The sequence below is a fragment of the Hevea brasiliensis genome, chromosome 17 (assembly GCF_030052815.1).
Source record: "Hevea brasiliensis isolate MT/VB/25A 57/8 chromosome 17, ASM3005281v1, whole genome shotgun sequence".
NCBI classification, from domain to species: Eukaryota; Viridiplantae; Streptophyta; class Magnoliopsida; order Malpighiales; family Euphorbiaceae; genus Hevea; species Hevea brasiliensis.
Window position 1 is genome coordinate 13,092,782 of NC_079509.1, and position 14,753 is coordinate 13,107,534.

General features: G+C 32.3%; 2 protein-coding genes across 2 annotated transcripts; one reads left to right on the forward strand and one right to left on the reverse strand.

Annotated features, from left to right (window-relative positions):
* The first annotated feature begins 1,040 nt into the window (after window positions 1-1,040).
* On the forward strand, window positions 1,041-9,569 carry LOC110666022 (uncharacterized). The gene is made up of 14 exons (XM_021826360.2): window positions 1,041-1,417; window positions 2,421-2,511; window positions 2,648-2,732; window positions 2,978-3,047; window positions 4,391-4,460; window positions 6,079-6,148; window positions 7,008-7,053; window positions 7,142-7,391; window positions 7,495-7,700; window positions 7,829-7,903; window positions 8,274-8,334; window positions 8,443-8,523; window positions 8,614-8,693; window positions 9,005-9,569. Exons 1-14 carry the CDS (start codon window positions 1,278-1,280, stop codon window positions 9,081-9,083), a joined length of 1,404 nt encoding a protein of 467 aa, XP_021682052.2. The 5' UTR covers window positions 1,041-1,277; the 3' UTR covers window positions 9,084-9,569.
* A 650-nt stretch (window positions 9,570-10,219) lies between these two features.
* On the reverse strand, window positions 10,220-12,923 carry LOC110666021 (leucoanthocyanidin reductase). The gene is made up of 5 exons (XM_021826359.2): window positions 12,445-12,923; window positions 12,201-12,341; window positions 11,857-12,094; window positions 11,036-11,239; window positions 10,220-10,941 (listed from the first exon to the last, which is right to left on the reverse strand). The coding sequence occupies exons 1-5, from the start codon at window positions 12,652-12,654 to the stop codon at window positions 10,682-10,684; spliced, it is 1,053 nt and encodes a 350-aa protein (XP_021682051.2). The 5' UTR covers window positions 12,655-12,923; the 3' UTR covers window positions 10,220-10,681.
* Between the last annotated feature and the right edge of the window lie 1,830 nt (window positions 12,924-14,753).

A 14,753-nucleotide genomic window follows, 5' to 3' on the forward strand; every position in this document is an offset into this window, starting at 1 on the left:
TATCATCATGTTGAGTAGTAAATAAATAAACAAAATAATTAAAAAAAAACATATAAAAAATCAATATTAAAAGTTTATTTTCACATATATTTACAAATAATTACATTTACCTTACTATTATTGTTTTTTTTTGTAATTGGCACTACTTAATCTTTTGATTTGGAATTCAATGGTCTCTTTTTAATATCATAATCAGTAAAAATTTAAATAAATTTTAAGAATCAAAGACTAATAAATAAAACTTAAACAGAAACAATAAAAAATAAAACAAACTAAAGAATAATTTAAAAAGTATTAAATGATAAAAATAATTTTGTAATTCTCAAATGTATAAAATATTTTCTAATTTTTATTTTATAACTAAAATAATAAAAAAATTTAAAAATAAATTCAATTCAATTATTAAACAATTTTAATTAAAAAAAAAAAACATTACATCACTAAAGTTTGCATTCAAAGATTGGATAAACAATATAGAAGTGCCATACGCCTGTATCACTATTTCCATACAATAAACAAAATAAATATTGTCCGATAAACGAGCTTCCACCAAATTCAATATATTATGAGTTTTATATTTGATAAAATATAGCTCCCTTTAAATAATGGCCTTGAAATTCAATGATTCTTGTAATATCAAGAGAAGCTGATCCAAATAACTTAATTAGATGTTTATAATAATAGGAAGTTAGAATTTTGAATATGATTAAATTTTTAAATAATTAAAAATGATTAATAAAATTTAATTTAATAATATTAAAATATTTGAAATTATGAAATTTTAATATTTGAACATGTTTAAAAAAAAAAAAATTATATTTGAATGAAACTTATCCGGTTAATCAATGGCTAAACACTTACCCAAAAAACAGCTCACAAATCAATATACTTTTTAGAGCACAGCAACAAGTCGACAACTTTCGGAAACGGCTTTGGCTTTCACTTCATAATTTTGTTGACGAAAATACCCCTATTGCTCTCAAATAATAACCCTGTAAATTTCTTTATATATACGTAATTGAACCCACAAATTATGCTCTATTTCGTCCATAAAAAAGTTGCCCCCCTTCTATACAGAGTATCCTCTCTTAGCTTCGGCGTGAAAGCGAAGTCATATAGACAAATGTCCCGGTTATGATGTCACTCTCTTTGTAATTTCCGTTTGATATTTCCCTCTGCAGTTACTTTCTAAACGATCATTTCTTTGCAAATTCAAAGCTACAGAGTAAGAAGAGGGAAGGGGAATTCATTTCTTTGAAATTGGAATTTTCCCAACTATGTTGGCTCAAAGAAGAGGGATAATGAGCTGGAGGAGAGTGGCCAATTCTTTGCAGGCCCTTGTAGCCCACAGCCTGCTTTTCTCATTCACTCTTTTGCTTGCTCTCAAGCTTGACCGTGCGGTGTCTTACTCGTGTTGGTCTGTTTATTTTCTTGCTTGCTTAGTTCTTTCTTTTTTCCTATTTTATTGTTTGGTTGCTGAGAAAGTGAGGTTTTCTTTTTCCCCGTATTTTAATGGAGAAAGTTCTAAACTTTATTGTGTTCTATGACATTTTGTTGGAATTTTCGAAGGCCCATATATTTATATTTTGAATATTATGTGTACAACTTTATGGAAGGGGCTCTGGAGTGTGATTTGAACAAACACTTGCATTGATTGAGAGTAAACTTTGTGGGTTTATGTAAAAAATTGAGGGATTTTGATGTGGTTCTCTCTTTGGATAATTGCAGTAGCATAGGCTTGATTTTAAATTTTCAAGCGTTAAACAGTCTGATTTCTGAACTATAGTTACTTTTACTATCAATTTTTATTATTATCCTTGCTTTGAAGACAAGGATAATGAGTCTTTTCTTAAGGTTTTATTTTTATTTATTTTTTACCTTAGTTGGTTGGATTGAACTGAACGCAATGTATTCATGATTCCATTACCTTGGAAACCGTCATGTGTCTCTCTTTTAGAAATTTCTGCCCCCAACCCTTTAAAAACCTCGTGGAAGCTGGTTTGCTGGTTTACAACTGTCTATATATATATATATATATATATATATATATATATATATATATATATATATATATAACTTAATTAGCTATGGAAAATGTGAGTACAGTCTTCACTCCTAAACAGTTATGGCTTAATTTCAGATTAATATGCACAATGCACTGCATTGCATGCAACTTTCATGGATAAACATATATTCTTTTTGCTCCTTTTTTTCTCAAAAAATTATTTTTATTAGCCAGCTCTTTGTAGGCTAGAAACAAGAAAATGTGGTATCTTCTTGGAAAATTGTAATTACATAGAAGGTTGACAACATTCTTGTCTCAAGTGAATGGTACACTAGCTGTACTGCACAGACTGGTTACAGCTGATAATCTATCAAGTCATGAACTAATATTTTGGTGGATTGTTTTGATCATGCAGGATCATTTTTGCACCTCTGTGGCTATTTCATGCGGTGGTAGCACGTTGCAGGTTTTCCTTACCTGCTCCATCGATGCCCAATGATCGCCATGTATGAGATATTGTCCCCAATTTATTTTAAATATCACTTTCTCATGTGACAATTTACTGTTATTCTTATGGAAATCCAAATTTTGTTCTTGAATCAATTATAGTAACAGAATGAAAACCTTCTTTCTCATGGACAGTGGGCACCATCTCATGCTGTATTGGCAACTCCATTGCTTGTTGCTTTTGAACTACTCCTTTGCATACGTCTAGAGAGAAATTATGGTACATGGCAGCCTTTAAAATTTTATTTATTTGTTTATTGTTTATTTCTTTATTTATTTCCTTTATGTATTCAAGTATGCAAATTATCCCTAATATAAGTTATTTAAATTAGTCATCCTTTTTCCTGTTATTGCCAATGGCCATCACTAAATATCCAAATTACCAGTCACAAGTAAAAGTACTTGAAAGCATTCACACGTTGTCAACTTATTTTGTTTGTTGGCTTGAATGCATTGCGCTTGCAGTTGTAAACTTGAAGATTGTTTTCCTGCCGTTGTTGGTGTTTGAAATAGCGATCTTGATTGATAATATAAGGTACCTCTTTTATCAATTATCATTAACTTTTTCTATTCTTTATCCACTAAACGCCCATGTAGTTCATTTTTCTAATGAATAGATATTAAAATTTTACAGTAATTTTGACCTCTCTAGTGCGGAATTCTTTGAATTTGAGTAGTTATGTTTATTTGCATTGGAGGTTATCATTTACACTTTATTTTTGGTTCATGATAATTGTATACAAATTGGTTACATCACTTTGTCTGATGTGCAGAAGTATGGGGTAGGCATAGATGAAATGCACATACTGGAGGTGTGTGCATTAATTAATATACAGATTGGAGTATGTTATTCCACCAAATATGTGATACGTTAAGGATAGATTTAATTACTGTGCTGTTGATGGTTTTAGCTTGACATTTGTGTGTGTTTCTATAGTGTAGGAATAGGATATGTCATGTCATATGGTTGGCTATAAGGATGGGGTGGGTTTTGTTTGTATCTTTTGCATGTGTCCTTGCACTAGTATGCAAATGGGTACATTCCTAGCGTCCATTGTCCAATTTGATGGGGTTGGGAATGATGAAGTTGTTATTTTGTGGAAATAGGGTATATTAATTTACTAGGTACACAGTATCATGGGAGAATGTTTAATGTGTGCATGAACCAATAAGATGGGGGTATGTTACTATGCTAGTTGAGGCTTACCTATTATTCACTTGTAAATCTTGGGCTTAAGGGGCAAATGCTGCAAAGCATGAGATGTCAATTGTAAAAATTAAAAGGCTAGATTTTCCCCTTCCCTTAGCTTCTGTTAGGGCAAAAGGTAATATAAGTGTAAAAAGGAAGGCCATAGAGGTGAAGAAGAAGATAAGAATCAGTTAATGCATCTTAGGACTTTTCATGCTAGAAACATTAGTGGATTAGTAGTTTTAATTTCGTATTTGGTTCTTTTGCTTTCAGAATTTGATATGAATTAATGTTCTTTTGCTGATTGAGATGCATATATGATTATGTGGAATGTAATTTTTAATTGAAAAATCTTGATATGATGATGTTTAGTGATTTTTGCCTTGGTTAGTTATTTTAGGTTAAAAAGTGCCACCTATCACCTCAAGCAGCAAAGGTTCTTGTTGCCATAGTACACCTTTGTTTTTGACAACACTGGTTCCATTTATTATGGCCTAAAATCTTTCGTGATTCAAGGGGGTTTGTAGGGTTTTAAACTTTAAGTATAGCTATGGCGAGAAAGAATATAAACTTATCTGCTTGGAAGGATGCTCTCATGATTCAAATCATTCTGCTGCTTAAAATTTAGTTTAGGAAATCATTTTCATAGCTTATTAAGCATTTTTTTTTAATGTTCTTTATTATTATAGGATGTGTAGAGCTTTAATGCCTGGAGATGAAGAAAGCATGAGTGATGAAGCAATATGGGAGACTCTTCCTGTAAGTTTAGATATCTTTTTGGTATTTAAGAATTATTCTGCGGAATATATGCTGCAACAACAATCATCATTAGCTTAGATAACTACTTGACCAGAAGGTGCTTCTTACAATTTTTAGCAAGCAAAAACCATGAGAAGAGGACATTTTATGCCTATTAAAATGTTTAGCAAGTTACAGAATTGTAATTTTTCACTATAGCTATATCTTGTTTCCATCCCTTTTACCGGAATGAATGGGAATGGACACACACATAAAAAAGGGGAAGGTTGGGGGGAGGTCTTGCAAGTTGCCATGGTTGTATTGTGATTTTAACTTTCTCTGATGGTCCTAATCTTTATAAGATTCAGTTGTATATGATACTAGTTGAGATGCAATGCAAATATAAATATGAACATCAAAATGTAGTAATTGGTTGAGAAAAGATGGAAAAGGTCCCCTTAAGGAGATAATCATGTGTTTTGCATGCATAAATATCATATGGACTTCAGAATACATTTTATTTGCGCTTGGTACCAAACAGTGGGACAATCTCACATTACTGGGAAATGAAAATGTTAAAGGATTTATATAACCTTAAGTACTAAATAACTTGGGTTAATCATTTTGGGCCAGGTGGTTCAGGGTCTGAAAGTTATTTAGGTCAGTTCAACTGGGTTGTTACCGATCAAGGCACTAGCGAACCACAATGCCTGAAGATTCAGTCCTGGTTTAGCAATTGTATCCGATACAACACATCATCAGCATAGGTTGCAATGGGGACATCACAAAATTTAGTGGGAGAGATTATAATATCCCAAAATATCCCAGGGTTGGTACCAATCAATGGGACAATCCCACATTGGGCCAGGTGGTTTAGGGCTTAAAAGTTATTTGGGTCAGTTCACCTGGGGTGTTACATGTACTGCTTGTTTGTTGAGGTTCCTTACTTACTATGGAGTTCTTGGCACTCTTTTTTGCTCAGTTTTTCAATTCTACTAAAAGTTATCATATTTTTTTCTTTCTAATCTTGTTGCTCTTGTGCACGATTCCTGTGTAGCAGGGCTGCCCCTCCTTTTTAAGATAAACCATATAAAAGTTGATGGATGCAGTGTGATTACCATAACTCATGCTTCTATTTCAATCTCATATGTATACTCAATAGTCAGTATTCAATATTTGAACTTCTATGAATTGTTAACTTTCAACTGCACTGTAGCGTCCGGAATTTTGAAAGTTGAGTTCAGCTCTTTTATTCTAATTATTTTGCCGCACCTAGTGCCAAGGTCAAGTTACTAGTAACTGGTCTATTGAATAAGGAATCAAAAGGTATCTTCCGAAAGATAGTGATATTTTGAGCTAGGGTATGATAAGCTAAAAGGTGCAATGAGCAGCATCTTGATTGAATAAATAACAAAGGACCAAAGTTGTTATTATCTCTCTCTCTCTCTCTCTCTCTTTTCAATTTCTAGTTAGAAAAGAAAGGGAAATCTACATGCTAAATGTTAACCTGTTCAAATATTGTGATAGTTGCGATGAGAAATGTTGATAGTGTTTTTTTTAGGAATATACTTGAATTTTGGGTGTATGCTTTATCTTCCCCAAGAATATTTGTACCATATTTCTTATCTGTGGTTTCTAGCACTTCTGGGTTGCAATATCTATGGTCTTCTTCATTGCTGCAACGATATTCACTCTTCTTAAGCTATGTGGTAAGGTTTTTACTGTATTCTAGTGACATGCTTTCTATTAGTTGCAAGTGTTCTCAATTTGCATAATTTAATTCTATTGTACTTGCTTGAGATCCAATGCATATACTTTGCGGGAGTTTTGGACTTGAGTTTGTTGTCTAACTAATTTTATTTTCCATTCTTAACCAAGAAGGCATTAAGAGAATCATGGCCTGATTAAAGAAAGTGAATTTAGAGAGATGCACAAGAAGAAGGTGGTGTCCTGTTAAACTGTATAAAAGTATCCCGCAAAACCTTTTTGTTTTATACTTTTTGAGTTGAAATAAGAGATAAAATTATAGAAAAGATAATAAATTATGGCTGTTGCCAACAGCTGGTGAGCCAAAAATGATTGGTGGTGATCAGTACACTAATATATATGTTTCTATGTTGTTCTTCTCTAGTTTTCTTTTCTTGAATTTGCAAAATTTCAGAAAACACTTTTCTGTAGTGGGTCCATTTAAGTCTTAGGTTGATGAAAAATATGTATATTTTTTTAATCCTTATAAGGGCCAAATAGATGCCACAGAAACCATATTTAAAAGCATTTATAGACCTTTTCACCAATGTGCTGACAACATTGATCACATGTACTTGATTGACACACAAATGAATAGAAAAATATAAAAAATAAAAACACAATCCCATCAATGTCAATGTGCTTAACCACATGTTTTTTTTTCTTTTTTTGAAAATTTTCCTTTAAATTAAATGTTAATGTGGCTCACAAGTGTGTTCTGCAGCTTTAGGCATATCTATGATTGTATAAAAATTTTAGATTTTCTCTACATCAACAATATAGCTTTATAATTACATTCTCGTAACATTTTTCTATATGCAGGTGATGTGTTAGCTCTTGGATGGTGGGACTTGTTTATAAATTATGGGTATGACTTTACAACAGTCCTCAATGATTTGACTGACGTGGATTTTCTGCATCTGCATTTGCTGAAATGATCATGTCTTGCTTTACAGAATTGCAGAGTGCTTCGCCTTTCTTGTTTGTACAAAGTGGTACAATCCAGCAATTCATAGGGATTCACATATTGGAGAATCTGGTTCTTCAATGACCATCGGAGATATCGACTGGAATAGAGGCTTGGTAGTTTCTTCAGATGAAAACCGACATCAGAACAGCAGAATATGCAACCTGCAGGACATTGGCGGACATTTTATGAAAATTCCTTTTATTGGTTTTCAGATCATGCTTTTTATGCACTTGGAGGTAGGACTACCCGTGAAAAGTGACTTCATTGATATTCCTTTTTAAATTCTTCTTCCAAGTTCAACTCATATTAGAAGTATACTTTCTTTTTGTCCAATTTCAGGGTACACCCCCTGGTGCTAAAAATATTCCATTTCCAGTTCTTTTTTCTCCACTTTTTTTGGTGCAAGGAGCTGGGGTTCTGTTTGCTGCATATAGATTGGTGGAGAAATTTGTTATTTTATTGCGGGGTGGAGCTAGTTCTAGTATAAACTTCTCCATTGTATCAAAAGCTCATGATTTTCTTGGATTTTTGCACCATGGATCGAGGTAATGTTTTTCTTTGGTAATTTAGAGCTTCAATTTTCTCTAGGTAATCTCTTCTGAACCTGCACCACCTAGGATTAAAATGCTATAAATCTAGAAATTAATTGCTTATGGTTCATTCTTGTTGGCAGGTTGTTGGGTTGGTGGTCAATTGATGAAGGAAGTAAAGAGGAGCAGGCTAGACTATATTATGCTGGAGGTTCAGGGTATGTTTTTGTATTCAAGTGATCATCTGTCTGTGCACTTTTAAGCAATGAGGAGATCTGTGCATTAGCAAGTATAATCACTAGGACTGTGCACACACACCTTGATTTTATCACATACAGATGCATGCACATTGTGTTACTGAAATCTATAAGCAACAAGCAGATTAACATTTTAGCAAAGTATCTTATATCCTGCTTCATGATTTGAATGTGTGTGTCATAATGATCAATTGCACCCAATTGATCTTTAGTAAATTTTCATGTTTTCAAGTCACTTTTGTAATATATTGTAATGTGTTTTAGACTGCGAAGTTAGTCTTAAGTTATACATGTATATATTTCTGACCCTCCTTTTATTCTTATCATTTAGCTACAATACATTCTCACCAGATACCGTGAAGAGGATGCCCAAATCTGCACTTGTTGAGGAGGTTTATTTGCATTGTTCTCTCGATATTTTAGCCATTTTTTGTGTTAATTCATATGGTCCCTTCACTTGAAGCTTGAGAAAATTTAAATCTAAATTCTTTCCCTAATAGATTTGGAGACTGCAAGCTGCATTAGGTGAGCAAACAGAAATTACAAAGTTTAGCCAGCAGGAGTGTGAAAGACTTCAAAATGTATTAATTCTAGATAAGAGATAGCTTGTTGTCTGTAATGTTCTTTTCAATCCTTTTGATGCTCATTCACTGACTTGATGAATCTATCAGGAAAAAATCCTGTGCAGAGTTTGCTTTGTGGAACAAATTAATGTAGTCCTGCTTCCATGCAGGCATCACGTCCTTTGCAGGTATGTGGATCTGCCCTTATCCTGCAAATATTCTCTGTTGTTACATATGGTAGTCCATTATAAAAACGTTGTGAAATATTTTGTTCTATCGGAGAAAGCCAGCTTTATGCGTGAATTCCATTAGATTATTGCTTCTCAACAAAAATTTTGGAGCTCCAGTCATAGGCAGAGCAAGGTGGTCAAAGGGAGATAAAATTTTCCCGCACTATTTTTTTTTTTTTAAGATTTCCCAATATATTTCCATGTTATAATTAGTGGAATTTCAATTTTATAAAATGTTGATCATTTTGCTAATACTTTTATCAATTCAGTACTTGCTGTGAGAAGTGTAAAAAGTGCCCAATCTGTCGTGTTGTGATTGAAGAACGATTGGATGTATATGATGTGTAGCTCCAGTAAATCCACAAGATGGCTAGAAAGCTTCCTTGCTGCTCCGTGTTTTAGATGAAGCGTGCAAAGAGAAGATGGCAATTGTGGGGGACCGGTTGGTAGCACATTGCAGCCACTTTCAGTTGTGCAAAATATCAGTTTGTGAAGTTTTCCTTGATGCTGAGCTTGCATCGATTCATCATGTGGCTTCTTCCTGTGGGATATTGAAGTTTCAACAACAGAACTTTCAAGTAAAATATAATCATCCATCTTTTGTCCATCTCTTCTTATTGTACAGCCCATTATCAGTGCCATTAATACAAGATGATTTCTTTTGATAAATTGTGAGAGTGGTACAGTGGTGCCCAATTGAATAGGATTACGGCACCCACTCTGGCCTAGAATCTTTATTGTAGTGCTTTGTCTCTATCAAGAAAATGAATAATGCAGTTCCTACAATGTCGTGGGGTGAAGAGTTGAATAAATTAAACGGAAAATTATTATTTAGTTTTTTTTTTAATAAAATTAATTAATTATTTTTTATTTTAAAAAATATATTAATTAGTCATTATATTTTTATTTTGTTTATTCTTTAATTTTTATGATATTTTTTCATGTTTGGGATCTGAAATTTGTGTGAATTTTATTACAATTAATTTTTTTTAGTTAATTTTGAGGAAAGAATTTAATTCTTTTCCATTAAAAAAAAATTCGCAAAGAAGTAGAAATTAAATTTGATTATATGAAAATTTAAATAAATTTTTTGATTATAAATGACTTATTGTAAGTGAAATTATTTCATTTAATCACTGTAATTTGAAAAACATAATTATATAGTTTCTCATTCAATTATTTGGTTGTTATCACGGTTAATATATTAATTAATATAAAATTTGATTAAAACTAGACATAGGGTTTAAAAAGTAAATTGAGTAAAAATTATAAAATTATTAATTAATGTATTTTTTAAAATAAAAAAAAATTAATTTTATTAAAATAAAAAAAATTAAATAATAATTTTCGAAAAGTAAGTTATTGTGACCTTTGCGAAAGAAAGGAGCCAAGGGTTCATTCAGTGGAATAATGGGCGAACTGCTCTTTTAAGGCCAAAATCAGTACTGTCACAATTGTGATCATGTACAGTGAGAGGTAGAAAATTAATGGAAAAGGAAATGCCTTTTTATTCATAAGAAAATATTACATCATATTATTGTTCTTAAATTGCTATCCTTATAGAAAATTCATTAAATTTAGAGTACACAACAGGGATATTTTCCCCAATTTTAAATTCTCATTTCACTCATTCAAATCTAACCCAATTATTTGACGGATAATTGGAACTTGAAACACCCAATTTCCAGGGAGTTGAAGAACACAACAAAAATAAGTCTAATTGGCTACTGGGTACAGTACAATTCACTTATCTTAAATCCTAAGTTCATTTGAAGACCAATTTTCTCTGCCACTACAAATAACAAATACATAAATTTTTTGTTGAATCATACCAAACACAGATCAGACTTCCCAGAGAATTTAAGCAGTTTTGACATCTTATTTGCTGCCCTCTTATCCCAAACTCCCAAGAACTAGACTCAGCAATTTACTGTAAAATTAAAAGTCTAGGCACAGGTTGCTGTTACTATCAATGGTTCAACCATGGGATTTGGAGGAGCATTTTCATCCCTGCTGCTGACATGCTTCTCATTTAATCCAAGAACAAAGTCACCAAAGCATTCATCCAATGTACGAAATGCTTCATCAGGATACAGAGAGCTCACTTCGACGTCATTAGGACCATCAACTGAAGAATTTATTTGGCAACCCTTGATGAAAATATCATGGGTGAATGATGCAACAATACTTTCTGGTATACGATTCTCTGCAGGAAGAAATGAACAAGAAATATAGAAAATGATCCTTATTTTAGTATAAGATTTACAGTAGAGGAAAAGAAGATTGAAATTAGAGTGAACCTGCAGCTGCAGCAAGTAAATCTTCTTCTGTAACTGTAGCTCGAGGGAGTGTTCTTCCAATTTTCTTTTCCCACAAAGCTGCAAGCTCGTTCATGTTGTAAAAATTGCAGGATGGTCGAAAATGAACTGACTTGTTCAGGGTTCGAACATCATCAACAGTTTTCATTGTAAATTTTCCAATGTCGGTACCAGCAACAAAGTATGCTGCAACAAACAAAAATTTGAAATTTCTCATGTTCTTCCTAATTGCCTTTTTAATTGATTTGACTCTGATTAATGATTGAATTCATAACCTCACATTATGAAGATTGAAGACTATCTCAATAATACTAAATTACAGAGAAGTTCAAATCGAATCTTTTTAAATGTTTTAATTATAAGACTATCATTTGATAATATAATATAATATATCATTTTCCCAAAATAGGGGTCAAATAAAATTGATTAATCCTGTCGAATCCAATGAATTTCTAGCTTTCTATATTATAAATGTAAGCATATAACAATTAAATTATTAATTTTATAATTATCAGAAAAAGGAGTTATTTTGTTTTTTAAATATTTATTTATTTTAATATATAGAAGGTAGACAGGGACACGTAATTATCCCATAAAGGTGTGAGAATCCAAGTTCCTTGGAAACTATATTGTGAGGGGCGCAAAAGAAGGCAATGTGACCACCAAACACAAGCAAGCAAAGAAGGTAAGGTAAGGGCTATGGGAAGTTGTTGATCACACGCTCAATATATCCTCATATGCAATTAATTTAATATTATAATTAAATAATGAAAAATAAATGGAGCTAAATATGAATATGTTACCTTTCATATTGCCATCACCGTAGATTTGGAACTTATCCAGCGGAGGAAGAACCTCCAAAGGGTGAGTATTGTCGAAGTAGGGCCAGGAAGCAATAGAATTGCAACAAATGTACGTGTATGGTATACCGTACTCCTCGATCAAGCGTCTAATCTTGCGCTTCTCATTGTACATTTGAAGGCCTGGTTCCACTGGATCAGCCCTATCCACGTCATGCCCAAATTCTGAAGGCAAAAATCTCTGCGCACGTACTCATTTATTATTTATTTATTATTATTATTACCAAAATTAATCAAATGTGAAACCAATTACCTTCTAATAAATCATTAAATTTATTTTTAATTACCTTAATGGTGCCCACAGCTTTAATAGCCTGGATTAGGGCAAGCTGGTCCGATATGCCGTCACCGCCAACTGCTGATATTACCGCATCAATCTTATGCTCTTTAAGTATTTCCTCCATCTTTTCCTTGTCATTTATCAACCCCTGAAACCAGAAACCAAAAACCCAAATCAGAAAAATGATATTGTATAGATACATTACCAAGAAATGAAATTTATCCATGGCCATTAACGAGCACGAGACATACATGCAAGACTATGGCTCCTTTCTCCTCAAGAGACCTAAGAACTTTAGCCGCAGATGGGCTGATAGGAGTCGACCGGACAAGAACATAAGTAGGTCGACCGGAGTCTAGGCAGGCATCTGCTACAAAATGACCGATAAAACCAGTTGCCCCGGCAATGAGGACTGGACTCTTCAATGTGGGAACAGAAGCTGCAGGAGCAGGAATAGTCATGCTGCTGGTTGAACCAAGTATGTATTGTTTGTCTCTTCAGCCAAAAGGGATTACCTGCAGCTTCTGCTTTGTGCAGGAGACAGAAAAGTATTGGAGAAAGTTCACGAGGTTGGAGACGAATATTGCAAATACAAAGTAATATAGAGCGAAAATTGGTGGGAATTTATTGTTACACATGATAAAATGTAAAGGAAAAATTAAAATATTTCAAGTTCATCTACCCTTCAACAGAGGTATGCTCTATCTTATTATATTTTTGGTATTAGGAATCACAATAAATAGGATGTTTGCAAAAATCATTCCATTCTTTTCTCAAGAAAAAAAAAATTCCATTCCAGTTCTAATATGAATTTAAATATTAAAAATATTTAAATTTATTATTTTTATTTTAAATTATTTGAACTTCTCTCATACTCAATAATGTATATAAAAATATATTCTTTATATAATATTTAATTATAATTTAATTGAATAATTCTATAAATATTTAAATTCTACTCATTTAAAATATATACATCATATAAATTTATAAATATCATTATAAAAATATATATTTTATATTTAATTAATTATTTACATAAATAAATTTAAATAATAAATATTTAACATATAAATTAAAATTCAATTCAAACTCGATACATGTATTTTTTAAATTTAAATTCATTTCTAACGGGATTATATATATTCAAAATTATCCTAATAATAAAACTTCATCAGAACAAATACTTAAAAATATTCAAACAATAACCACCTCTATTTATTTTCCTCCAAAAAAAGGACGAGGACTTGAATAACCAAATAGACTAATGACTAGCTACTATATATTGACTTTTAGTTAAGTATCTTAAACCTTGACTGATAGTTAGAGCAGTAGAACTAGTGCAGGGAAGGAACTCCTATGTTCCCATGCAATGTAATAACTGAAAGCATGATTAATTAATTTTATTAGAACGAAACTTAATTAATATTAAAGGCAAGGTTACATTTGAATTCTATGACCTTATAATAGTTCATAATATTACCATGAAAAATAATAATAGTCCATTAATATACAGCATTAATTTCAATGTTACCAGATACATCAGACAGTAATTATTATTATTTTTTATCTGATCAGACAGCAATTACTGTTAACTCAAAATCTCTTTAGCGAATATATTATCTTTTTAATATGTGTTTAAAAATTTTATTTATGGGTAATTCGTTCGATCATTTGGACTGGTGTGGCACTGTTATTTTAAAGGCTTATTCTTATTTCAGGTGTCTTATCTCCCTCTAGCTAGACAAAACTACCTCGAAGACTTGATACGGGGAATTTGCCAATTGGGTTTGGTGAAGGGGGTAGCTACACCAAAACTGTCGCACTTTGAACACTGAACACTGACAGTTTCAAATTTCTTGTCAGTTTTCTGCCCGCTGAAAACGGTTGCCATTTAGATTTTCGTAAACAGTCCGACGGCTGCTTATACTGCTTCCGCGTCTCTTCGTTTTCTCCCGTGATTAAATTTTTATGGGATCATGTTCACCAATCTTTCTCTTTTATACAGTGAAATTTATTTATTAAATATTTTTATATATTTATATCAATAGATTTATGCAATATTTTCTCGTTTTAGAAAACAAAAATCGTTTTTATCAGTGCAACACGCAATCAACTTGGATGGTCATTTGAGCTGTATTTATAAGTTACATGCAGACAAAATTTGCTTGAAAATTCAATTTTGTCTTCTTAAGCAAAACGAAATAGGTCGAAAATGGTTTCTTGTGGGATCACAGTCAATCGAAAACTACATAGAACTAACTCTGTTGCGATGTCTCATATGTATATCAGCCTGATCCCAAATGCTCCTGTCTGCTACCTACCTCCTTCCACTGCAAAATTAATCATAAATCCATTGTTTTGAGCCACAGTCACTTATCCTAATGTCTTTCATGTACAGGTACTACCCCATTACAACAATTGGGTTAAGTACTAATCTTCCAATAAATGTCATAACTTCAATTCAAAATTCAACAAAAACACAAATCAATTGGCACTATCGACAGAACCGACGAAAACCCATAAATCAACAAGATCTGCAAATATGAATTGAATCACA